Source organism: Arvicanthis niloticus, chromosome 2 (assembly GCF_011762505.2).
Source record: "Arvicanthis niloticus isolate mArvNil1 chromosome 2, mArvNil1.pat.X, whole genome shotgun sequence".
In the NCBI taxonomy this organism is placed as follows: Eukaryota; Metazoa; Chordata; class Mammalia; order Rodentia; family Muridae; genus Arvicanthis; species Arvicanthis niloticus.
In genome coordinates this window covers 100,977,180-101,002,527 of record NC_047659.1, presented here as the reverse complement: position 1 = coordinate 101,002,527, position 25,348 = coordinate 100,977,180, and the positions used below count along the sequence as shown (strand labels likewise).

Below are 25,348 nucleotides of genomic sequence, written 5' to 3'. Positions count from 1 at the left end.
CCAAATCCTGAAGGCCCGAATTTCATGACACATGAGAAGATATTAAAGATGGCACAGGACCCGACACGATGCTAGTGGAGGACTTCAGCTCTCCACTCTGATATTTGGATAGGGCTTCCAAACATAAAACAAGGAAACTTCAGAGCTAAGATACACTTTAGGTGAATGGGACTTAACAGACATACACAGGATACTCCACTTAATAGATAGGGAATACACATTTTTTCTCAGCACATGGAAACTTCTCTAAAACTGGTCATATCCTAGGACATGAATCAAGTCTAAAAAAAATAAACAAGTGAGAAAATTCTTTGTTTCAGACCACAGTGGAGTAAAACTAGAAATTAATTTTTATTTTATGTATTATGTGTTTTGTTTGCATGTCTGTAAGTGCAACACATGTGTGCTGTGTCCACAGAGGCCAGAAGAAGGCATCAGATCCCCATGGAATTGTGAGTTACCTGGGAACTGAGAACTGATGCTGGGTCCTCCCTAACATCAGTTAGTGACTGAACCATCTCCCTAGCTCACACTGGGATTCTTCTGTAAAATGCTATTTGTGAAGGAAATGGTATTTTCCCTTGTAGAGCTAGCAGAAGATGGATAGGAAGGAATCAGATTTCTTCCAGCCCCCATTTCCCAGATAGGACTTGACAATGTGCTGCTTGACTGGTTACTACATGAACAAGGACACTACCTGTTAGAAGACAGAGATGGTTGCAAAGATGGGTCTGTAAGCAATGCTCTGCTTGGTAAGATCGCAGTATCTGGAGGAATGCAGGGAGCCTCGATCACAGACACAGGCTGCTGCACCCCTCCTGTTTCATCCACCTCCCCAAGCTCTGATTCTGTACTCAATCTTAAACTTATTTGCCGTCCTTGTAGGTCTGCCCACATAAGCCCTTCATGCTCCTCTGAGCTGAGTTTATTTTGGCTTTAATTTCCCATATAACTAAACCAATCAAACATCAAAAACCAGGCCAACAGCAACAAGCAAAACAGTGCTGACATGGACTCCAAGTTTTCTGGTTCTTGTATCAGTAATTGTTTCTCATGTAAATTAGTAATACAACATCTGGTCTTCTATAACAATCTTATAAACTTAGCTTCTGGAGTTATGGCCTACTGCTGAGTTCTTTGGCAACCACTAGATAATCCTTCAAGGCTTTGAGTATCTTGTACTGAAAATGCCCTGGAGTCAGGCAGAGGCAGAGAAAGAAGCTGGGCATTGAAGCATATGTACAAATACATACATACAAAAATGCAGAGCAGAGGTCAGCATCATGGCTCAGGGGCAAAGGTTCCTGTCACCAAACCTGATGACCTCAGTTCCTTTCCCAGGGACACACACAGAAGGAAAGAATCAGCTCTTTTAAATTGTCCTCTGCCCTTCATAGGTACACTGCAATGCACTCCCCCTCTCCCCCAAATAATCGTCCACAGACAAATAAATGAATGCTGTCAGGGGCAGCTTTGCTTATACACTGAAGGTCTAAAATCAACCATAGGCCTAAGTCAGCCTGCTAACACAAAGTCTCGGGTCTCTGTGGAAAAACACTGAAACAGATAGCTATAAGATATTGTAAACAAGCAGCTTTGGTGGAAATTTGCCAGCCTGGGTCATCATAGACCTTGTAGATAAGTAACCTTGATGGATAGTACCAACTTAGATGAGGACAAGTGAATTATAGGTGGAGTCTATAATAGTGACCTGAAGCTTCACTCAGCTGATACTCTGTTCTGGAAAATATCTGTACTCCCCCTGAACACTTGCATTCCTGCATCAACCCCTTCCCCCACATCCTGCCTTTTTGTGTATATAACCCCTGTGTGAAAAAGTAAAAATTGTGATTTGATCATCCTATATAGACAGATCGCCATTCTTTGCGGTTGCCTGTCCCCCATCTTCTCTTTCAGGTAACCTCCCCAGACCCCTGTTTAATGCCCTGCTGGACAGGACAGAATGCAAAGAAAATTTAAAATTCAGATCTAAAGAAAACTCCTGGAGAAAAACATACACACAAAAAATGCCATAAGAGCAAATGTGTTTATGAAGTGATAATCTACAGTGAATGATAGTTGTCTCAATAATAAAAAGGAACTTTTCATACCCAAAAAGGGGAAGGTATTTAATACACTTTTACTATTTATTTTTAATAAAACAAAAATCTTATTCAACTATAAATAGGGGAGAGGTTTTGATTTATTAAAATTTGATTGTGAGAAAGTTTACTTCAGGCTGACAATGTTTATAAACTATGTGCAAGACAATGAAATTATTCTCATTAAAGTGATAAACAGACATAGAGACCTATTTTAAACATTGCCAGCTGAAACTTCTGGAGAACCATGAAACTGCATTTCCAGGTAGGAATGACATACCACACATAGAAGAATTGAACAGAAATGCCTTCCCCTGCAGTGCTGGCTAGTTTTATGTCAACTTGACACAAATTAAAGTCATCTGAGAGGAGGGAATATTAGAATTGGGAAAAGTCCTCAATAAGATCAGGCTATAGGCACACCACTAAGCCTGATAACTCAAAGCCTGGCTATGTTTTCACCAAATCAAGATGCCTTGATTTGAGTGCTGGAAAACAAAAGTAAATAGCAGTGATGTTTACTGTCACTCATTCTACGAGTTTATTTACTGGAGAGAAAACAAATCTCATACATGTTGAAGCCCCACAGGAAAGTATGGAATAATTGGCAAGAGGTAGCTGGTTTCCATTCCTGGAGGACTCTGAGTAGCCTACTGGACCTCACGTTCAGACTCCTGAGGGTAACCTGGCACTAACTGTCAAGCTGGCAGGTGTTTGTGGTGGGTCCCATGTCCTCGTGCTGAGCAGGCTCTCCCACAGTTTGCTGTCTGAAGACCACCATACCTTAGCCATCATCATCCTGTAGGCATAGAGGTGCTTGCCCTTGCCTTTCCCCAAGGCTCCCTCGTACTTCTCCACAAAGGCTTGGGCTTCCCTGGTTAGGAGGGGAAAAAAAAGCAGAAGGTAAGGAGACCCAAGAGTTAAACCAGAAATCTAAATGGTGTCGTTGAAAGCCTTCCGTGTATATACCCTAAGTTGGAATACCAGTTTTATGAGTCAGGGCATTTTGTCAACTGAATTTTCCCTACCGCCACCACTGGCAGGCATACGTTAGATATGGATAGACGGGATTTTGTCATTTCTCTCCAAGACTTTGACCCTTGGTGTTACATATGTAAACAAACTATTACATGACAGGTATAGTGAAGATTAACAACATTAAAACAGGGAGGTTCAGCCTGGGCAGTGGTGGTGTACATCTTTAATCCCAGCACTCAGGAAGCAGAGGCAGGCAGATCTCTGTGAGTTCAAGGCCAGCCTGGTCCACAAAGTGAGTTCTAGGATAGCCAGGATTATACAGAGAAACCTTGTCTCAAAAAAAAAAAAAAAAAACAAACAAACAAAAAAACAAAACAGAGGTTCACAATGCATGATGGGATGAACTCAGGAGACATGCTTATCTCTGTGAGTTCCAGGCCAGGGCTACATAGAAAGAGACCCTATCTCAACAAACCAAAAATGATAAATAGATGATAGATAGATAGATAGATAGATAGATAGATAGATAGATAGATAGGTGGTAGAAGTCAGAGAGACTAAAAGTAGAAAAACTCTTTGTATTTTTTAAAATTATGGATATGTGTGTGTATATGAACATATGTGTGCATGTGTGCATATGTGGAGGTCAGAGGACAACTTTGAGGAGTCAGTTCTCTCCATCTGCCATAGGTCCTGGGGCTCTAATCCAGGGTGTCAGGCTGGTAGGGCAAGCACTAGCTGCTCCATAGAATTTTTATTGTGGTGGGAATGCTGTGATTTGAATCTGAAAGGACCCCTGCAAGTTCACATTTTGAGTGCTTGTTCCCTGGCTGAGGGAACTGTTACAGGAAATTGTAGAGTTACTAAGAGAAGAAGCCAACTGGTTGAAGCAGGTCTGCAGGGGCAGCCTTTTTGTGTTCTGGCTAGTCCCTGGTTCCAGGTTGCTTTCTCTGTTTCCCCACTCAGATTAACTCTGGCTGCTGCCCTGGCAACTTTGCTTTTCTGCTGTGATACACTGATGCCTTTGGAACTGTGAGCCAGGATCACCCTTTCTTCCCCTGAGTAGTTGATTCTATAACAAACCCCACAATGGCTGAGGAGTGATCCTAGGGTCTTCTTTATAGCAGGCATGAACTCTCATGCTACACTCTCAGACTAGTTTGGGTCACTTTCTGAGACATCAGTCTTCTGATGAAGCAAGAACCACCTGACTAGGATTGAAATAACATCCTCAACTCTCGGGCACCAGACATTCCTATGTCAATAACACTTCCTACCTTCATCATTGTTAATGATGTCCGTATGCTTCTCTGACTCATCTTTATCCCCAACCTCATCTTTCAGGACACACAGTATCTCGAGCTTAAACACAGAAGATGTTCAAGCTTTAATAATAACAACAACTCCTGTTTATGGATTCTGTCTAGGGCACTTGATATTATCTTGACTTGTGGGACAATCCCAGGAGGCATGCATTTTCCTCATTTTACAAGTGAGGAATGTGAAGCTGAAAGGCCAGGAGAAGGGGGCCTGTTTGAGTGACTGAGGAGCCTGTTAAAAACACTTAGGTGGGGCAGGAGCCAAAGCTCAGGTTTGTTCTGCTTTGCTGTCACCGTTCTTTGTACCCTGCCATCCTTCTGAGACAGTCTCTAGTTACTATGCGTGGGCCAGCTAGCCTCATGTGTGTGTCAGAGGCTGAGGCCCATAGAAGTGCTTCTAAAAAGGAGGATACAGCCTCTAGGAATGCTAACTGCAGTTGGAGACTGTGGTGTTTGAATGAGAGTGGCCTCCATGAGCTCATATGTTTGAATACCTGGTTCCCAGCTAATGGAACTGTTTGGGAGGGGTTAGAAGGTGTGGCCTTGTTGGAGGAAGCCACTGGGTGGAGTAGGAGCAGGCTTTGAGGTTTCAAAAGAATCACCCGATTCCCACTGTGGTCTCTTGCTTGTGGTTCAAGATAGGAGCTTTTAGTTTCCTTAGTTCTGCTAGCATGAACGCTAACACTCTGAAACCAACCATGCTATAAGTCGCCTTGGCTGTGCATGGTGTCTTATCATAGCAGTAGAGAAGTAAGTAGGACAGAGACTTCATTGCCAGAAGAGTCATGCAGCAGGCAAGGGGGTGCAGTCTACAATGTCTGGTAATTCCGGAGAAGTAATTAGCAGTATAGGCTCTAGAGGCAGAGTGTCCGAGTTCACGTCCAGACTGGACCACTTAACTTGCTGTGAGACATTGGACAAATTACTTGGTGATTCTGTGACTCAGTTTCCTTGTCAATTCAATGGTAGATATAATAGAAATATAGTAGTACCTGTGTCACAGGGCTGTTTTGAGGAAATAGGATTGCCATGCTTACTGTACCTAAAGAGTAGGGTCTGGCAGCTAAGGAATGAATATTCAGCAAAAAGTAATTAGGCACAGTTCCACAAACAAGAGCATACAGCCTGAGTGCAGAAAGGGGTGATAGGGACTTCCCTGCAGAGGGGACACATGGCTGAGACTCACTGTGTGTATAAGAGTCAGTCAGGTAGGATTCATCACACTTTAGTGTTCCCTCAGAGGATGTTAGAAAACCAACCAAGGCCTCGAATCAGGACAGCCTGGGCCTGCCTGTCAGCCTTGGCAACTGTGTGTGATTGTCAACATGCTTAGTAGAGCCCCCAGAGGCATCTCCTGATGACTGAAGAGGTGGCTGTTCAGAATAAATACCCAGTGTCTCCGTATGCTAGCTGAAGAGACAGATGGAACTCAATATGGGACGGGCCTTGAAGCTGCTGACAGAAAACAAAGCCATACTTCAGATTTCTGTAGACTTGGGCTGAAGACAACAGGGAGCAGGAGTTGGTGACTGGAGGAGACTGTGGTAACTGTGAAGTCCCTTTTCAGGGGTTCTAGCAGTTTCCTCATCAGAACTGAATAAGCTCAGTCAGAACTCACCTTATGGCTGGGATGGAGTCAGTCAGAAATGAGTGCTAAGGGCATCGTGGACAGCAGCTCCCAATCGTCCTGCCCACCAGGGCCAGCTCCTGAGTAAAGCTGTACCATTGAAGGAAGCCTAAGGAGGGGCCTCCCTGTGGGAGGATGAATCAGAATGTTTGAAGGAGATGAGACCTGACTGATGGACAGGAAGCAGGAACAAGTCTCTTCTAGTGTGGAAAGAAAGGTAGCCACTTGGATAGTTTTTCAGCATCCTCTGTGGGAACACTGAAGTGCATCCCACCTGACTAAATCTTATACACCCAGCGAGACTTTCCACCAGAAGGGACATTTGGCTGAGTCTCACTTGGTGTATAAGATTTGGTCAGGCAGGGTGCACTTCGCTGTTCCCACAGAGGATGCTGGAGACTTAGGGGCTGGGAAACCTGAGGCCTGAGCCTAGAATAAGGCCTGCTGGAGAAGGGAAGAGAAGAAAAAGAAGGGAGGTTCAGACATGAAAAAATATACTTTGGCACAGAGATGTGAAAATGAGGGAGACAAAGTCACTGCCAACCCTGCCAGCAATAGGAACTCTGAAACCTGAGCCTCCTGGAGAACTTATTTTCTCAAGTGTCCTGATGATTCTCTTCCCATTGTTAATAGAAGTTGTGTCTAAACTGTACATGAGTACAAGGTTCTGTGAGAAGGACATTGGTGCAGGAGGAAAAACCCAGCCTCTAGGACAGGGAGAGGGAACTTCTGGAAGAAGCCAGCCCATCATCCAAACAGTTTTAAATTGGCAAATGTATATATTTATGATATACATTAAAGGCTACATCAAGCTAACCAACATATTAAATCCTCAGCTTTTTTTTGTAGTGAGAGCCTACACAACTATTGTTATCACTATGTAGAACATAAATTCAAGTAAGTTAAAAAAAAAAAAAAAACAAGAGTCCAGTTAGTCACACTAGTGTGTTTTAGTGATCAAGAGCCACAAGTGGCTATATCTTATAGTACAGATTTAAGAGATTTCTATTATGGCAGGAAGTTCTACTTGTCAGTGCAGCAGGAGTCAGGGGACAACACAGGGAGCCTGGGCCACATGGGAGAGTGTGACAATTTGCCCTGCAACAGAGTTAACTTTGCTTATTAGAACTATTGTCAGGACTCACTTTCTGATGTGGCTAGAATCTCTGCCTTGTTTTTGGAAATAAATAATGCCAATACATGACTCCCATACCACTCTCCATAATAATTGGAGTTTAATCCAAGCATGAAATAATTCATGTTTGAGGGGAGTCAGGGAAAATGAGATTTACACAAAGAAAGTAAGTCGCTGTCATTGAAAATGAAGGCCAGATGTGGGGCAGCAAAGTTAATGATGGGGAAGACTTTTCTAGTAGATAACCAGAAATTATGCAATGTGAGTCCTGCTTTAGCTCAAAACTGAATCAGACATTCAAGCATAATATTTGGCATACCAGCTTTTCATATGCAATTCAAGGGAAAGCTGAGCTGGAACTAAGAGTCGAATAGCACGAGTAGGGAGCAGCATCACAGTTCAAACCCACAGCAATGGAGCACCATGCCCAGTGTGGCCTTAGGACACAAGTCATGCTAACAGACCTTCCCACCTGCTGCACAAGCCCTTAGAGCAAGAGATGGCTGAAACAGGAGGTTGTGGGTGCCGAAAGCACACAAGACAGAAAGGATATCATAGTCAGCTTCCTGGGGACAGCATTTCTGCATTGGGTCATGAGAGAGGGCCAGAACCAGCGCATGCGGCAGGGCGTGGAAGAGATGGTTATAAGTGATTGAAGGCCTGACACAGACTGCTGCTGGCAAATCTTAAAGGTTGACAGGTCCTGGTGCATCTCTCTGTGCCATGCTTGTGGTGGGGAGGCTGGAAGAGCAAATCTCCTTTCCTGTCCTGTCTCACTGAGGCAAAGAAGAGGAAGGCATGCCCCCTTTCTGGAGGAGATGAGCCTCCTGTGCTGGGAGAAGCTCATTCCAAAGCTCACTCACCTGAGTTCCCTCAGCTTCTTTGCCATGGGCCAGGGTTTGTTCCTCATGGTGGAGATGAGTTTCTTTTTCTCTTCCACCTGTTCCAGGATCTGAGCCAGCTCCTCCTCAGACAGGGACTCTCCAGTAGAGACACTGGAGCCCAAGGAAGTGGACCTAGGGGCAGAGCCATGGCTGAGGCAGATGAGTTAAATGGTTGTAGACAGGGGAGGAATTCACAGGAAAGATGGGCAGGATTCTTGACACTCACAGGGTAGATGGAGGCTGTCCCCACCAGAAACTGGCAGTGACTCCTTCTCCCAGCTAGAGGAGACCAAGTCTGTGTCCTGCAGCCTAAGGGATGATTAGGTTGCCTTCCCAAACCTGATTTTTCTGATTTTTCCATCCATATACTCTTTAGCACAGTGGCGACCAATAGAAATAAAAGTTGAGACACTTTTGATTTAAAATTGTTTTCTTTGTTCATTCATTCATTCATTCCTTGTAAGATTTTAGGGCTGACAAAATGGCTTATTTGGCAAAGCACTTGCCATTGTAAGACACCCCCCCCCCCCACACACACACGAAGAGAGGACCTCCCTGAAGCCTCAGGAATTCACGGCTACCCAATAACTCACAAGACACCATTCTTGATGCAACCGCATGAGGTATATTTCGGGGTCAGTCAACTGAGGCTGAGACTCATGACCCACGCAGGGGCAAAGGAGTGTCGACCCTGTTGGCTGGGAGTGGAGGGCTTATATAGGAAAGAACCACAAACCAAGGGGTGTGTGAAGGGGTTACCAAGGAAACATAAATAAAAACAGTAGAAAGTCTTAAAAGGTCCCAACCCAAATTTAGTCAGGGTCATTCGGAAAACATCTTATACACTTATCTTTTGTAAGGATGTAACCTTGCCCAACCATTTATCTTGCGGTCAGCCAGTTCCTGGGACTACCCAGATGACTTGCATGTTTCTTTGTAGTTAGGAATATGTCTTCCTGCTTTGGGCCTTCCCCACCCACAGGTGGGTTCTCTTCCCTGAGGCTTGAGGAATGTTAATCTAGCAAGTGTCCTCTGACTCAGGGATAAAGTACTCTTCCCGGAATGTATTCCAGTGCAGTGAAGGCCTGAAATCTTACATTCAGTTCAGTTTCCTTGGGACTAGTGAACCTGCATTCTTTTGCTCAGGTCTAGGGGTCATAAAAAGTTTCTATACTTTTCATAAGTTTTCTATATCTTTCACCATGTAAGCCTGGTGACTTGAGTTTGATCCCTGGAACCCAATATAAAGGCAAAAGGAGAGAATCAACTCCATGAAGTTGTCCTATAACCTTCAGATGTGCATAGGGTATTCACCCCCCTACACATACATTGTGCTGGTTAGTTTTATGTCAATTTAGCACAAGCTAGTATTATCTGAGAGGAAGAAACCTCAGTTAAGAAAATGCCTCCTTAAGATGGGGCTATAGTCAAGCCTGAAAGGCATTTTTTAAATTAGTGATTGATGGGGGAGGGCCCAGCCCATTGTGGGTGGTGCTGTCCCTGTTGTGGTGGTTTTAGTAAAAATGTCCCCCATAGGCCCATAAGTAATGGCACTATTAGGAAGTGTGCCCTTGTTGGAGTAGGTGTGGCTTTGGTGGAGGAAGTGTGTCACTGTCCCACCAGGCTTTGAAGTCTCAGAAGCTCAACATAGTTCTCTCCCAGTTGCTGAAGGATCAGGATACAGAGCTCTCAGCTCCTTGTCCAGCACCATGTCTACCTGCACGCTGCTGTGTCTGTCCAGCACCGTGTCTACCTGCATGCTGCTGCGTTTCTCATTGTGATGATAATGGACTAAAGTTCTGAAACTGCAAGCCAGCCCCAAATTAAATGCTTTCTTTATAAGAGTTGTTATGGTCATGTTGTCTCTTCACAGCAATAGAAACCCTAACTAAAGACACCTGGGCTGGTGGTCCTGGGTTCTATAAGAAAGCAAGCTGAGCAAAGCATGAGGAGGAAGCCAGTAAGCAGCACCCACCATAGCTCCTGAGTCCTGACTTCCATTACTGATAAGGAAGTGTAAGCTAATAAACCCTTTCCTCCCCAACTTGCTTTTTGGTCATGGTGTTTAATGGCAGTAATGGAAACCCTAAGACACACACTAGTAAAGTCCTCAAGTAGTGAGAGTGCTGAGGTTACAACACTATTGCACAATTCAGAATTTAGAGCTTAATCCCACACTGAACAGGAGGAAATACGATTTTTACGGTTGAATGAGGGTAAATTGTCCCCTAGTAACGTTCCTCCCTGGATTCCCAAGTATTCAAATTCATATAATAAGCATTTCTGCCTCAGTGATTCCTAAAAATGCATCCATTTTTGTAGCAGGAATGGCAGGGGCCCACCTCTATGTAAACTCAGCTACAAAAAGCATCTCCTGCAGGAGGACCTAATTGAGGACTACCTTAGAGACCAAGGATTGCTGGTGCAGACAATGCCAGCCTATCAGGAACTGTTGTTTAGAAGAGACGCTTGGGACCAATGGGGGTGTGGGTGGAGGGTATTAAAGGAGCTTGCAGCAGTGTTCACAGAGCTTGCAGTGTTTCTCACCTGCTCCTGAAGTCTGTGTTGTTGACTCTGCACCACCTCACCTCCAACCCTCAAGGGCAGGTAGGGTTAGGTGGTGAGTAGTACAGGGCATAGGCAATACATTTTTCCTCTGTCCCTTTTATCATAGTGTTATAATATCAATAAAAGCCCATTCGACAACAACAACAATTTCTAGTTAAGAGAATAGACCTCTGACCTAGGTAGAGACCTAACATTTCCGTTGGGCAGGGTCAATCCCTGGCCTAGGGACCACCCTTAGGAAGGTGGGCTCACCTTAAGCCATGCTAAAGAGATGGGCAGAATAATTAGTCCTTCAAAAAGACACACCCTTCCTTTTCCTCCCAGGTCCAAGTCCTCAGTATACGGCTTACCAGGCTACAGTCACGTAGCATATAATCTGCTTGCTTCTTTGAGTTATCCAGAAAAGTGTAACTTCTTTTCTTCTTCCTCTTTTTCAAGCATGTTTTCCTAAGCATTTTGGGCTTACCCATACTGGGTTTTCTTATGCTTTCTCTAAAGCCCTTCACCTACCATGTGACTGCTTGCCCACCATGTATCTGGATTCCATTCTCTCTAAGATGACATAGATGTCCCCTTCCTGTCTTCATTCTCTGGGCACCAGCTGTAGTTTATAGCTGGCCTGTCCTGCGGTTATTTTAGACCTTCATAAAATTGTCCTTGAGTTTCCATTTGGGTCTATCCTAAAGTTCTTTTATTAATGAGGTTAAGAACCCCAAGAGGAGACCTTGATTTTTCTCTGTATTAATTAACATTTTGTAAAATGGTTTTGACTATAACATCATATGGAAACTGACCAGTGAAACGGAAATGCACCAAATTACATGAGATTGAACTTTGAATCAGAATAGCTTGTGCCTGTTCATGAGCCTGGATGCCAGCCAGGGTCAGTCAAAGGAACTCAGAGAAGTCCTCATGGTCAGTGACGGGTCCAGAGCAGGTTTCCTAGGCTGAGAATGCTCATCTCACTCTGATTCAGAGCCAGGCTGCAGTTCAGGTTACAGATAAATCAGCAAGACCATGAATCTATACAAAAAGTATGAGGTGCCCTCTGACACACCAGAGACATCCTATGCAAAGATCAGCCTAAAGGCTCACAAAATTGGGAAAATTTTAATTAAAGTTTTTTAAGAGCCATATTTAAATGGTGACATTAAATGGAAAAATAAATAATGTACTTAAATAATTCAATCAGATTATATTCTTTACATAATCAATGTAAAAACCATCACACCATTCTATTGATAGTCTTGGCTCTGTCTTTGCAACCTGATATTCACTCTTCATTTACAGTGCATATCAATTCAGAACTCAAATTTTTATCAGATATACTTGCTCTGTATTTATAGTTTGTAAAATTATAGTTGAAAAAGTAGATTCACATACATAAATTGTTTTAGACATGCTTTAAAAAGTTTCTTCCAAATCAAGTGGTATATGGTTATTTTTCTTCAATATTTACATCATTAACAGAATACTTTGCTTCCAAAGCCAGTTTGGGTTAGTTTCAAAACTATATCTATCTGTCCAAGTTAAATAAATTCACTATGTCAACTCGGTTGCATTAATGTCAAGTTTAAATTATGCTGCATTAAATTAAGTTTGAAACTCATTCCTCCTCCCCCCTTCCCCCCCCCCCCCCGTCACATTCCAGTGCCTAATGGTTACTGTATTGGCTAGCACAACAACAGAGAACTTCTGTGGAGAACCCCCATGCTATGGCCCTCCCCATGCCCTGGTAATACTATCTGCTCAGCTGCTATAGGATCCAAATGATTGTGTGTGCTCAGTGTAGCCTCAGTGATAAAGAGACACAATCGCTGACAGGGTAGGTGAAAAGGAAGGTTATGTGTGGTGGTTTGAATGAGCATGGCCCCCATGGGCTCATATGTTTGAATGCTTAGTCCCCAATTAGTGGGACTGTTTTGGAAGGATATGGTGGTGTGGCCTTGTTGGAGGAGGTGTGTCACTGTGAGTGCTCTTTGGGGTTTCAAAAGTCCAAGCCAGGTCCATTGCCTCTCTCTTTCTCTGACTGCTGTCTGTGGATCAGCATTTAAAGCTGTCATCTACTGCCCTAGAGCAATACCTGTCTGTTTCCTGCCATGGTGATCCTGGACTAACTGTCTGAGGCTGTAAGCACCTTCCAATTAAATGTGTTCTTTTATAAGAGTTTCCTTGGTCATGGTGTCTCTTCACAGCAGTAGAATGCTAAGACATCGAGTCTGGATAACCTTAATGATGCTCATAAAGAGAGTAATCAGGACTACTGCTAATTCAGGTTTTAGAGACCAGTTTACAGAAAGCTCTGTGAGTTTTAGCTTTCTAACTCTTGGAAATAAAGAAATCTTAGCATACCAATAGACCAGGCAAGCCTAGCCATAGGCATGTTTGGTCATACCTCACACATTCCCAGTGATAACTGTCTTTGAGTCTGTATGATGTATTCCCTCATTGGAGGGAGTTGTCTTTGTTTATTTAAACTCCACCCCCCCCCCCCCCCATACTTACTGAAGTACTCGCCTTCTCTGTAGAAGAAACCTGATGCCTCAGGGCCCCAGTACTACAACACTATCAAATCTTGTCTCGTGTGCACATTGCTTTCTGCCTTGTCTTAATTGAGTCTCATCTTTCCTGCTAGATAATCAGCATCTGGGGAACCAGGGCCGAGTCTTTTTATCCTTCTAACCCTGTCTTGTCAGTCAACTAAAAGTGGCGCTGCTGAGTCCTTGTCTGTAGTTCCTTGTATTGCATGTGTCATTTAGAGTACTGGTTCCTTCTAAAATATAAGATACACAAGGGTAATCAATGCATTCAAACTATATGGAGGTGTAGTTTAATGGTAAGGCATGTGCTAAGAATACAAAAGGACCTGGGTTCAATCCTGGGCACAACAAACAACCAACTGAAAGAAAAAGTAGGCAAGGTAGAATTTGATTAAAATCCCAGTGCCTGAGAGCTGAGGCCTGTTAATATTGTATAGTAGTACAACTCTGAACACAAATAAATGTGTGTCAGTATGTGGTGTGTACATCTGAGTGTAATGCCCGAGACGGCCAGAAAAGAGCCTTGGATCCCCTGGAGCTAAAGTTAGACGCATTTGTGAACTGCTCAACATAGGTGATAGGGACTGAACTGGGTCCTCTAGAAGAACAAACAGTATGTGCTCTTAACCACTAAGCCAGCTCTTAAGTCTGGAATGAAACACTGTGTCTCTCTGGTTATAAGATTATTGGAATGATGCACCCTAGAAATTAGAATTTCCAAGGAATCTCATGCTGAGAGGAGAAGGTTGAATCCTGGGGCCAGCTAGAGGAGAAACAGGAAGAGATTTCATACAGGTCTAACAGCTTGTCAGACCACCTTTCGGGAGAGATTGGACCTGAACTCATGATGGGCAGGACCTTGCCTTGACCAGGACTGCCTTATTATACATATCTCCTGCCCATATCTCCTGCCCTTTACTTAAACCTGAACTTCATGCTGGGGCCTCAAGATAGACATGAATTATGGCTACTGGATGTCTTTGTTCCTCCCCCAGTGTGGTCACACTTAATAAATCTCCTTTCTCTTTCTCTTATTGAATATGGCAGTGTCCAGGTTCTGGCCCTAACTAACTCTGTTAACAATATGAACAAAGAAAGCTTTCAGAAACCCAGAAGGAAGATCAAGTTTTTGCCACAATCCTCATTCTCACACCTGCTTCAAAAGCCTTCCTCATCTGTAATCATGAAGGATCCTTCAAATGTCCCTAGAAGAGAGTAAATCATAGATGATCTCTAAGGAGTGCCAGAGAAGCCATCAAAATCGATAGCCACCAAATGGAAGAAAACCTGATCCATTAATTTCATAAATTGCCTGTCTACTATTATATACACAACTCTGCCGCCCATATATGAGTGGAGCAAAGGACTCTAAATCAATTATCCAAACACCACAGCCTCAGAGCAGACAGACCTCTTGAAGTTCTAGACTGTCATATTTCTAGAAAAGAGAAGGGTGTGTGCACATAGAGGAAAGAGTGTTCATGGTCCCTGTATGACTTCCAAATGGCTTCATTATTTTTATTCATTATTCATTATTTTTAGCTGATCTCTTCTGGAGTGATAGTGAGTTATTAGCTGAAAGTCAGGAACCTTGAGATCTTATCTCTACTCTCCCACACCCAGAGCCTGATTTGCAATAGGAACTGCTATTTAAAAACCCTGTATTGGGGCCGTTCTGCCCGTGATGGTATGGAAAAGTAGGAGCAAGAACAGTAACTACTTCTCTCCCAAAGAGAAAACCGACCGTACAGAGACAGGAAGAGGGTAGCTGAGCAGAGGAAGAATCTCAATCAGAGCTACAGCACACCTGGGTTTTCTCAGCTGCTTGCCTGTCTCCTTCCGCAGAGTCTCCCTTTCCTTCTTTGGAGGTGTTCTCCGCTCCTTGAGGGAAGTTCTCCGGTCCTTCTTCCTCCCCTGGGAAGGCCTCTCCACCTTGGAAGGTCTCTGTCCCCGCAATCCCTTTTGATAGCTTCCATGTTCCATCTGTTTCTTCTGGGAAGACCCTGTTCTGGGGCTACTCTTAGCAGGATCCTTCCGACTACATTGGGCTCGGTGCTTGTCTTGGGGACTTGCAGCTACTGATGTTTGTTTCCTTGTGGATCTCCTTGCTGACTTATCACCTGCAAGAATAGGATATAGACAGTGGTGGCTCCACAAGACTCAGTCCAAGAAAACATCACTCCCTTGTGGGGGTTAGGCAGCAAAAAGCAAACATGCTTCCCAGAGCCTGCTAGCTCTGTTGGGCTCAGAACATGATGCCCTCAAATACAGCACCTTGGCATATTGAATGTTTTATGTTGAAGAAAATTGAGAAACCACAAGTGCTTACTGTAGGAGGAGCTAAGGTGAGAGGAGTAAGGAGAGGAAGAGGAGGAGTAAGGAGAGAAAAAGAAGGAAGAGGAGGAGCTGGAGAGAGAGACCAGAGAGAGGGGAACATGGAAGCAGATGTCTCTAGCAGTCAAAGGTAGTCGGTATATCTAGGTTGGGTATTGGGTTACACCTCTGATTGTATGGGCATATTGTTATTGAGCATTACCAAACATATAAAGCCTTTGATTAATATTTAAGCATTAGAGTTTCATTCATACCGGGTACCACGTGGTCTGGACACTGCCCAGCCTTGTAGAGACAGCATGGAAGATTGGCAGAGCCATCTCCCACTCTGGCGTCTCGTGGGTGGCAGAGCTGGTGTCCCTGACTGCCTGAGCAGGCAGCCCGAGCTGAGCAGCAGCGGTATGGCCACCATCGCTCCTGGCCATAGGCCTAGGCTAGTCGGGAACATGGCGGCAGATTAAGAACAAGCAAGATTGGGAGCCGCCGTTTTTTTTTCAAATTATTACTGCCAACAGCTTACTCTCTGACCTTTCCTCATATCCCGGGAGACCCACCCTGATGTAGAGGTGTCCAGTTCTACAATATTAGGAAGAGAGAAGCCAAGAAGAAGCTGGACAGACAGACTTCCCCATGTCTGATCAACATTAGCTCATGCTCTTCTGTTCTCCAACATAACTGTTCATAAAAGCACAACTCTCCCTAGAGTCATTTCCGAAGCTCTTATGAGCATCCTTCTTCTATGTTCCTTTATGACAGTCTTTTTCACTTTGTGCATCTTGCCACATGGATTAAATAAGTCTCAGATGCTGTTTAAAGTTTAAGAGAATTGCTTCTATGCAGGCCTTTGTCCTTTGAGCTCAAGAAACTTTGGAAGCTAGACAAAAACAGGCTTGAAATACTCAGCATGAGGCATGCAGGGGATGGGAAAGGACCCAATCTTTAGTTCCCATAATGGGCTTGGCCTTTCCCCATCAATCACTAATGAAGAAAATATTGTACAGCGGGTCATGTGGAGGCAGTTTCTCAATTGGAGTTCCCTCTTTTCAGACGACTTTAGCTTGTGTCAAGGTGACATAAAGCCAGCCAGGACAGACAGCATAATGTTCTAGGCATGTTTCAAAATGTTCTTGTTCCTCCCTGATGGAATCACCAGCCTTCATTGTGTGATGAAATGCTCTTGGTGGGAAAGCATATGAAGGCATTGAGGTAAAAGGAGAAGAGGCATGTGGCGAGGACATGAGACGGGACAGAGTCCCCTCCTCCTCCTGGATCAAGTTTTCCATTACGTGCTGGTTGAAATCAAGAAACTGCAACACAATTGATAAATCTAAACTTATCTACAGTGACAATGATTGGTTTTCAAAAGACTTCTCAAACAAAGAGTTTGAAATATAAAATAAGTAGAATGTGTTATTTAGGGTCAGAATGTCTGCAACTTTAAGCTTAAACATCTTAGCACCTCTCTCTCTTCTTCAGACCCAAACAATACACACCATAAAACTACCTCACAATTTCATTTACAGAAGGGGATTTATTTGAAGAAATGAGTAAGCTAGCTTATGTTTTGTTCTTTTTTTTTTTTTTTTTTGATTTATTTTATGTATGAGAGTACACTGTAGCTGTCTTCAGACACACCAGAGAGGGCATCAGATCTCATTACAGATGGTTGTGAGCCACCATGTGGTTGCTGGGAATTGAACTCAGGACCTCTGGAAGAGCAGTCAGTGCTCCCAACCACTGAGCCATCTCTCCAGCCCATGTTTTGTTCTTGCTGCTGTGATAAATACTGTGATCAAAAGCAACTTGTAGAAGAAAAGATTCATTTGGTTTCCACTTCCAGGTCAAAGTCCGTCACTGAGGGAAGTCAGGGAAGATGCTTAAGGCAGGAAACTGAAGCAGAAGTCATAGAGGAATGATTACTGACTTGCTCTCTGCCAGTCTCCTAACTGACTTTTTAAAAATACAGTCCAAGACCATCTACCTGAGGGACAGTTCCCCACAGGGGACTGGACCTTTCTATAACAATCAATAATCAAGACAGTTCAGTTCCCCACAGACATGGCCACAGGTCAGTTTGATTGGAGAAATCCCTCAGTTTAGGTTCCCACCTCTTAGGTGACTTTAGATTCTGCAGATTCTCAGTGGTTCTCAATCTTCCTAATGCTGCGACCCGACCACTATACTCAGCAAAATCTCAATCACAGTATATGGAGAAAGAAAAATGTGCCACGATAAAACCAAATTTAAGCAATTTCTGCCAGTCCAGCTCTACAGAAGGCACTAGATGAAAAGCTTCAATCTGAAGAGATTAACTACATCCAAGAACACAAGGATTGATTAATTTAAGAATAGTAAATTTAAGAGAGGGAAAATGCCCACGCCTCAAGAACAAAATAGCAGGATTCAATAGATATGGCTCATTAATAACTTTCAGCATTAATAGATTCCATTCCCCAACAAAATGACACAGACTAACAGACTGGATTAGAAGGCAGAATCCACCTTTCTGCTGTACCCAAGTGATGCATCTCACTATCAAGGAAGAAAAATAAAATAAAATTATGACACTTGCAGGTAAATGGATGAAGCTAGAAAAAAAATCATCCTGAAGGAGGTAACCCATACCCCAAAAGACAAATATTGTATTTTTCTCTTATGTGTGGATGTTAGCATTTAAGCATTCAGTACACATGTTACAGTCTGAATAACCACAGAGGTTAGGACCAGCAGGGAGGAGAGGCTCTCCCAAGGAAGGGGAAATAGAGTATAGTGTTATAGAGAGATAAAGAGGAAACTAGAATAGGAGGGTTAACTAGGAAGAGAAATGGGAAAGAAGGGGAAAAGAGGGAATACGGGGAGGAACAAGTAAAACTAAAGGCCTTTTAAAAAGCCACATGGAAACCTACTACGGTAGAAGCTTCCTAATGTATATGGACTGTGAAAGGAATACAAGTGGAATCACCAAATAATAGGGAGACAATACCACAACTAGATCTCCTATGCCACCAAGTAAAACCTCTAGTGGCAGGGCTGCATCTTGTTGGGTCATTGGCCACAGGGGTCCCATGGAACTCCCTAAACACTACAGGCTAGTGCTGCTCCCGGCTACTGCTGCTCTCTACAACCTGATGGTAAGGCCCTACTGCTGAAGACGCTTACTCATGTCCAACACAGAGAAGTGGAGCTGCCACCTAACTGGAAACTTCAGCCCTACTAAATCGAGTTCATAGTACTGTAAGGTGCTCTGCACTGCCAGAGGTGAAAGGCAGTCACCTATGTATCTGGAGATACCATCAGTATCTCCTAGCTACAAACCCTGAGACCTGCAGCAGCAACCTTCGTGCAAGACATATCGGTGCAATAGTGGCACAAATGTCATAGGATTAACCAACCACTTTTAAACAATGGATTTAAGGCCCACTCCATGAGACAGCACACATACCCAACACTGCTAAAGTGGCCGTTGTCCTGAGGCTAGGTAGGTCATAGGCCTAGGGGGAAACCAAATGCTATTATTGTGCTAAAGGAATGTAACAATAAATGATTTCTAGTGACACATTGCTGCATCTATAGATTAGTGCCTCACTTAACCCACATCAGAGAAGCTTCTTGCAATAGATGAGAATCAACACAGAGACCAACAACTGGACACTGTGCAAAGAGTGAGAGATTTTGGAGCACTCAGTTCTAAATGAGATGTCTTCATCAAACCTTTCTTCTTAAGGTTCAATGATCTACGAGGAAGAGAAGGAAGAAAGATTGTAAGAGCCAGAGTTGAATGGATGACTCTAAGGGAACACTGTCTTCTAGACAACAGAAGTGATGCACATTTGAACTTACAGAGATGGTTGCAACATACACAAGATCTGCAAGGGTTCAAGCCAGACAGGATCCCAGCACTGAGAGGAAATGTGGACATATATCTCACCCCTAACTAAGACACTATTTGCTATTGATACCTGCTAGCAAAGGGAAAATCAGTTTTCTCCAATGGAGTCTCACTAAATAATCTACTACACTCCAGGGCAAACCCTATGTCCAAGAGTAGTTGGCAAACACAAAATGATGAGCTTCGTGTGTGTGTGTGTGTGTGTGTGTGTGTGTGTGTGTGTATTTGTTTCAATTTGTTTTGTTTTGGCATATTCAGTCTTATTGGGCTTTTGCTTGTCAATTTTGATTTTTTTTTTTATTTTTATTTTTTGAGAGAGATCTAGAAAGAAAGAAAGAACACCAAGTTGAGTGGGTAGGGACGTGGGAGGAATCTGAGAGGAGTTAGGGGGATAGAAAAACATGGTCAAAATATATTGTATGAAAAATTCAAATAAAAAAAGATTAAAGGAGATTATGCAATTGGTGTATAACACATAAATAAATGATCATACACATTAAGTATTTCAAAATATTTCTAAGGAGCTGGGCATGGTGGCACATGGTTGTAATCCCATCACTTGGGATGCAGTTGCAATTACAACGAGATCAGGAAGCGGAGGTAGCAGGCAGGCCCTGAGCATTTATTAACACAATCTTCAGTTTCAAGACGCTCTCAGTCCAACCTTTCCCTGATCCCTTGGAAAAGTCCTAAGTTCAGAACTCTCCCATCCCCTGTCCCCCACCACGCAACAGAAAGACAGATAGTCACAAGGTGAGAATTGTTAAGGAGAGACAGCTGCAAACAGTGGCTTTTAGTATCGTGCAGATGGGTGGCCAGCTCTAGCAAGTTCATTAATGTGGCTCTGCATGATTCTCTGCTCTGGTGGTTTTCAGTCCTTCTAGGAGCCCTGCAAGGGAGTGACAACCACCCTCATCCTATCAGTGGCTCAGAAGAGGCCAGCCACCCTAAAGTTGCTCAGTTCAAGTTGCAGGATCTGAATTCAAATACAGGGCCTTCCCATGCCTCTTGAGACTGCTTCCCCTTTACACACTGTGCCAAGAGGCCTGGTAAGTAGCACCCATGAGGATGAAGATTGAAGACTCACCTTCCTCATCTAGGCGCTTTAACTGGGGGCTCATGGTTTCCAGAATTTCAAGATCCTTACACTGGCTCACGTCTTCATATACTGGCTGCCTGGGGTGATTTCATGCTGTCATGGTCACTGGCCTCTTCCTGGGACCTGACAGCATCTGGGTCCTCTGAGGTTGAAGGTAGAGGTAGGCTTTGTTGGAGAGAAAGATGGGGAGGAAGCAATGAGTGTGCAGCATGCCAATCTATCCAGACACTCCTCCGCTCTGGTTTCTCTGCCACGGACAGTGTGGCCTCATGTTTCAGACATCACTTATACATGAGGGCCCTAGAGGGGTAGGAACTGCAGGCTCATCTCTTGACAACGATACCACTTGCATGCCAGCCAGGGGAAAGGTGTGAGCTATGTTGCAGGGCTCTTTCCTAGTGTTTTGAGTCCCTGATTGGACTCAAAGGTATAAGCTATCTGGGCTTTCGTTTTAAATGAAGATTATAAGAGATGGACAAGGGAATCTTCTTACTTTCCTCTCCCCCCACCCCCAGCACTTAGCATCAAGCCAATGGCCTTGTGCATGCCAGGCAAGCACTCCTGGGTCTTGGAATCTACACTTTGGACCTGAGCCAACAATGATGACTGTCTCTACTGTAGTCACCTGCTTCTTCATTCAGCAGCTTTCTCTAATGCTGCTTGCCTTTAGGGAAAGTTCATTTGGATGCTTTGAGAACCGCTGTTATTGTGTAATAGCAAGGCTGCAGAACAAGAATGGTACCAAAGTTCTCCTTGGTATCAGTTTAGAGTGTTCCCCTAGAGGGATTCCAGGTCCTTCTATCCCTTAAAAAGGAATTGATCAGAGACACAGAGTTGCAGCAAAAGATACACTTGCAAGGAGGAATCTGGCTGGGACAGGGAGGTTAGTAGCTCAACAATCCTGCAGAGAGTTGGTTTTCTTTTTTCCTGTATTCTAGGAACATTAATCCAGCAGCAGGGAGGGACATGGACCTATAAAAGCTCCACTTAATTAATTTCAACTTGATGGGTACATGATGTCTACTTACCAAAACAACAGCGGTAGCTTCTCCACTAGGGCCTGTGGCCTTCCCAACCATGGGATTTTGACCAGATTTACAGTATTAGAGATGAATTTCCTCCATAGACTTGTCTTCAACTCCAATTGGAAAGTGGTTGCTTACCTCTGGAACAAACTTGGCCACTATTGCACCAGTCAGCATATCTTGCCTGGGTAGTCAGCTGTATTGATGAGCCAGGAAGGTAGCGTACTGCTGGCACTGCATTAGTTCTTCTTGTGATTGAGTTGTCTGTTTTCTTGTTGTTCATTTGTCTGCTCTGCAAATTAATTCTGTGGGATGTATAGCTGGCAAAGATTCTCTCCCATTGTCTAGGGTGACTTTTATGTGATTGACAGTTTCTTTTAATGTAAAAAAAAAGTTTTGATTTTATAAGATCTCACTTAAAGGTGGTTATTCTTATTTCTCAAGGACTAAAGTTTTATTTGGAAGTCCTCACCTGTGCCTATATCTTCCCACTTGTTCTTTCAGGTCTTGTGTTAAGATCCTTGGCATTCTTGCTAAGATCAAGAAGAAGAGAAGCATGCCAACTCTACATTTCTATTCACTATAGTGCTTGGCCAGGAAGAAGACAAGAGATGAAAATAAAAGGGATAAAACAGGAAAAGAAGTCAAAGTATTTCTATTTCCATATATGATTATATATATGATTCCATATATTTGATTCCATATATATATGATCCCATATATATGATTCCACATATATATGAATATATATATATATATATATATATATATATATATATATATATATATATATAAATTCCACAATCCCCACAGAAAACTTGTAGATCAGCAAAATGGCCGGATGCCAAAAACTGGCAGTCATCCCATCTGCCAGAAGACATAATAAAGGAGAAGATCAGAAAACACAAATCGTCTCAAAACAAAATAAAATGCTTTGGGTTAAACCTAATAAGCAAGAGAGTGAGAGACCTTTGCAATAAAAACTTTAAAACACTGAAGAAAGAATTGTAAGAAGACACTGGAGGGTGGAAAGATCTCCCATGCTCATCAGTGGGAGGACTTAGTTTTGTGAACATAATTATCCTACCAAAAGCAACCTACAGATTTAATGCAGTCCCCAACAAATCTGTCTCTCTGTCTCTGTCTGTCTGTCTGTCTGTCTGTCTGTCTGTCTGTCTCTATCTGTATGTAGACACATGCACACATTATGAATGCCCTGGCATACATGTGGAGGGCAGAGGGCAGTTTATAGGAGCCTCTTCTACCATGTGGGTTTCTAGGAATCGAACACAGATCATCAGTCTTTACAGTAAGCATCTGTTTTAGTTGGGGTTCTATTGCTGTGATAAAACACCGTGACAAAAAGCAACTTGGTGAGGAAAGAGTTATTTGGTTTATCTACCCCTGGTCACAGTCCACTAAGGGAAGCTGAGGCAGGAACTCAAGGCAGGAACCTGGAGGCAGGAACTGAAGCAGGAGGCATAGAGTACTCCCACTTACTAGCTTGCTCAGCCATCTTTCTTATGCCACCCAGGGCCACCTACCAAGGGGTGGCACACTCCCTGTTCCCCCCCCCCCCAGCTGCACCCACACATAGTAATTGTGAATCAAGGAAATGCCCTGCAGACTTGCCTACAGGCAATCTGAAGGGGGAGGTTGGTTTTGTTCTTCTCTTCAATTGAGGTTTCTGTTCTCAGAGAACTCTAGCTTGTGTCAAGTTGTCATGAAACCAACCAGGATAGTACCTTACTTGCTGAACCATCTCTATAGCTCTCAGTTGCTGCTTTCAATCTAATCTGCTAGTCCATGTGTTTTGATCGGGAAACTAAAACCATTAATATTTGAGTTACTAGTGAAAAGCATGCAGAAAAAGCATCCTGCATTTTAAAAAGATTTATTTTTAGGCCAGAAATGATGGTGCACACCTTTACTTCCAGCACTGGGGAGCAGAGGCAGAGAGACCTCTATGAATTCAAGGCCAGCTTGCTCTACAGAGTGAGTCCAGAATGTCCAGGGCTAAGAAACCTTGTCTTGAAAATCAAAAAAGGTTTTATTTTTGTTATTGAGTGGTGTGTGTGTGCATGCACAGAGCCATCTCTCCAACCCCCTACCTTAAATAAAATTTCCTTGTGTTGATATTATCCTAATTCTTATTTGTTTAACTACTATTCTAGCATAACTTTACCCCCTGGAGTCTCTTCAATATATTTATTATTCTCTTCAGTTTGAAGAATTCCTTATGGTATCCTCTGTAGATAATATAGCTGGCCTAGTGGTCAGGACTTTTAGTTCTCATAGAATGTTTTTTGTTGTGGCCCGAGCTGCCCCGTGTTTGGGGGCCAAAGTGTCACAGACCACTCTGTCAGTGTTGGACCCGCACTGCCAATAGCCTTGGGGGCTAAATTGTTAGAGCCTGCACTGCCCCAAGCTGCTCCGGTCTGCGGGTCAGGGTTTAGCAAGAGAGAGAGAGTGAGGACAGACTTGAAGAATGGAGACCAGACAGAGTGCGATTCAATCTGGTTTATTCTTCAGTTTCTCTTCCTAGTCCAAATCCCAAGTCTTGAGTTCCTAGTCCCTAGTTTCTAGTCCCTAGTGCCTTCAAGTTCCAAGGTACTTCTTCCAAGTGCTAAGTGCCTAATGTCTAATTCCAAGGTCTTCCTCCAAGTGCCAAGTGCCTAATAACTAATAATTCTTCTTCTGAGTTCTCTAGTCCAAGTGTCTTCTTCCTCAATGCCTAATTCCTACTCCAAGTTGTACTCTCTAACCTAATTCCTAGTTTCAAGTTGTACTGAACTCTTCTGTCTGCCTCTTGCCTTTTATATGTCTCACTTCTAAGCCACGCCTCTAAGTCATGCCTTTAAGTCATGCCCTTAGGCCTTGTCTGTAAATCTGATCTCTAAGTCATGCCCTTAAGTCTCAGCTCTAAATCACAGCTTTAAGTCTCACACATGCAAGGGAAGATCCTGGGTATCTAAAACAAGATGTTATCAGAGTGTGCTCAGCTGTTGTAGGCTATTGTAATCAAATCTCTTATCAGGGTATATGGCTCAAGATGGCTGCAAGGATGATATCTGCCTTCTATTGGCTCCCCACAGTTTTTCTCTCTCCATGAGCAGTAGGCAACTGTGGTTCTTTCTCTCTCTCTCTCTCTCTCTCTCTCTCTCTCTCTCTCTCTCTCTCTCTCTCTCTCTGTGCGTGTGCGCACATGCGTTCATACATGTGTGTGTTTAGAGTGCAGTGTCCACAGAGGTCATATCTAGAGCTAAAGTTAGTTAGAGGTGGTTGGGAGTCACCCCATGTGGGTATTGGGAACTGAACTCTGATCCTCTGCAAGAGCAGCATGCACTCTTAACCACTGACCATCTCCTGTATCACTTTTCTGAGGACCATTCTCCATCACAGTCTAAATCAGGATCTGGCTTCGGTTTGACATCTGGAAATGTCTCTGGAACCTGAGTCTGGGGAGTTCATAGGCCTGGTAGTGAACCTGTGACTATTGTTTTGCTACAAGGACAAAGCATGACACTATATACAATAGTGCAGCTCTCAGTTCTCCTCAGAGATGCTTCTTTGTGTAGCAGATGACAGTAATACAGAGATACAAACTAGTCAAAGTGCAGAAAATAGGTGTTTATGGAGTGTTCAGCCATAAATAGCACATCTGTATCACATTCCCTCCCCCTAAGACTTGTGGAACATAGTGAAGGAGAGAGAGGGGAGAAAGACTAAAAGAACCAGGAGCCAGGGAAGGCAAAATAGTAGCTCATGAACCCACAGCACCTGCAGTTTCCTTCACACAACCTGCATAAGATCAAGCCAACCAGCATTCCAGCAGGGATGAGGGATGA

General features: G+C 43.5%; 1 protein-coding gene across 1 annotated transcript in view; it reads right to left on the bottom strand.

Annotated features, from left to right (window-relative positions):
• Tmc2 (transmembrane channel like 2) overlaps positions 1 to 20,497 on the bottom strand; it is a 60,680-nt gene extending 40,183 nt beyond the window's left edge. Inside the window, exons 1-4 of the mRNA XM_034495440.2 lie at positions 20,464 to 20,497; positions 14,961 to 15,273; positions 8,025 to 8,177; positions 2,886 to 2,976 (exon numbers count right to left, since the gene is read on the bottom strand). Coding sequence (XP_034351331.1) covers positions 2,886 to 2,976; positions 8,025 to 8,177; positions 14,961 to 15,273; positions 20,464 to 20,497 — 591 coding nt within the window. The remainder of the gene's footprint in view (positions 1 to 2,885; positions 2,977 to 8,024; positions 8,178 to 14,960; positions 15,274 to 20,463) is intronic.
• Positions 20,498 to 25,348: the final 4,851 nt, after the last annotated feature.